The 1,166-nt window shown below is 47.7% G+C and overlaps 1 protein-coding gene across 1 annotated transcript; it reads right to left on the bottom strand.

Annotated features, from left to right (window-relative positions):
• Window positions 1–474: 474 nt before the first annotated feature.
• Window positions 475–1,095, bottom strand: LOC118752857. Its single transcript, XM_036487713.1, has one exon. It carries the CDS (start codon window positions 1,093–1,095, stop codon window positions 475–477), a length of 621 nt encoding a protein of 206 aa, XP_036343606.1.
• Window positions 1,096–1,166: the final 71 nt, after the last annotated feature.

Here is a 1,166-nt window from a genome sequence, read left to right as displayed (position 1 = left end):
GTCTGGAAATTCGGATAAAATTTCGGTAAAAAGGCCGTCTACTATAAAAGTTTTTAGTTCTGGTGCGTCGTGTTTTTTCGTTGACAATAGTGTTGTTGTCAAAGATGTCGTGTTGTCTGTAAGCTTGTTTCGACGCATATCTATAAGAAGGTCATAGAATTTAATGAAATCCGCCCCGATTATGGGTTGCGTGACATCCGCGATTATAAATGACCTCATGAACTCCCGCCGAAGACCAAGGTCGACCTTCATTCGCTTTTCCCCCAGAACTTTTATCGCAGCTCCGTTAGCAGCATACAGTTTCGTGGCGCTAGGACGGATATCATATGAGGGCGTTGTTAGTGGAAGGATTGACGTATCGGCACCGGTGTCGATTAGAAACGTTGTTTTCGAAATACGATCCTTTACTTGCAAGCGGAAAATTTTACGGTGCGTGAAAGATTTGCACTGACTTACTGTGTTGCGGGGAACTAGTCATTCTTCTCGGTTTTCTGTAGTTACTGCTTTGGCTGCACGGTGCCTATAGCGACACGGACTACGACACTTGCGAGCATTTGTTCCGTACTTTTGGTGGTACCAGCATTGGTAGTTAGCGGATGAAGCGGATGAACCCGGCTTACTCCCTTGAACGTCGGGTCGACTTGAGCTTTCCGGTCGGAAATTGTTAGTAGATTGCTGGCGATTGCGGGAGCGTGAGCGTACGGAGAATCTATCCAAACGCTTACCCAAGTCTTCTATAGATGTGCGAAGCTGGTTAATCACACTCGAACCTCCTGATTCAACACGGTGAACATGCTGCGGCGTAACTGCGTCTATGATGGAGTCAGCAATTTTCCTGAATTCGGACGCTGTACCTGAAGAGGCAGCAACTACTGGTTGAGCAAATGCCGGAAGGCGTTTGGTCCAGAGGCTTTTCCATGCGGATTCGCCTATGGTGCTTCCGGCCACGCGCTTCATTTCGAAGTATAACTCCGACGGCTTATTGTCACCAAGGGGAAGCTCGGAAAGTAGCCGGTTTAAGCGGCGCTGCTCAATGTCATCGAAGTGTTCAATTATCTTCAATTTGACGTATTCGAATCGGTCCGATTGCGGCATTGCAGTTATAACCTCCGACAGTTGACCAATCACTGTACGGTCGAGGGCTGCGAATACTGTGGCTGCTTTTT

This window comes from Rhagoletis pomonella, unplaced genomic scaffold (genome assembly GCF_013731165.1).
Source record: "Rhagoletis pomonella isolate Grant_MI unplaced genomic scaffold, Rhpom_1.0 Rhpom_scaffold_01909, whole genome shotgun sequence".
Classification (NCBI taxonomy): Eukaryota; Metazoa; Arthropoda; class Insecta; order Diptera; family Tephritidae; genus Rhagoletis; species Rhagoletis pomonella.
The sequence above is the reverse complement of the archived record's forward strand: the minus strand, read 5'-3'. Positions and strand labels throughout refer to the sequence as shown.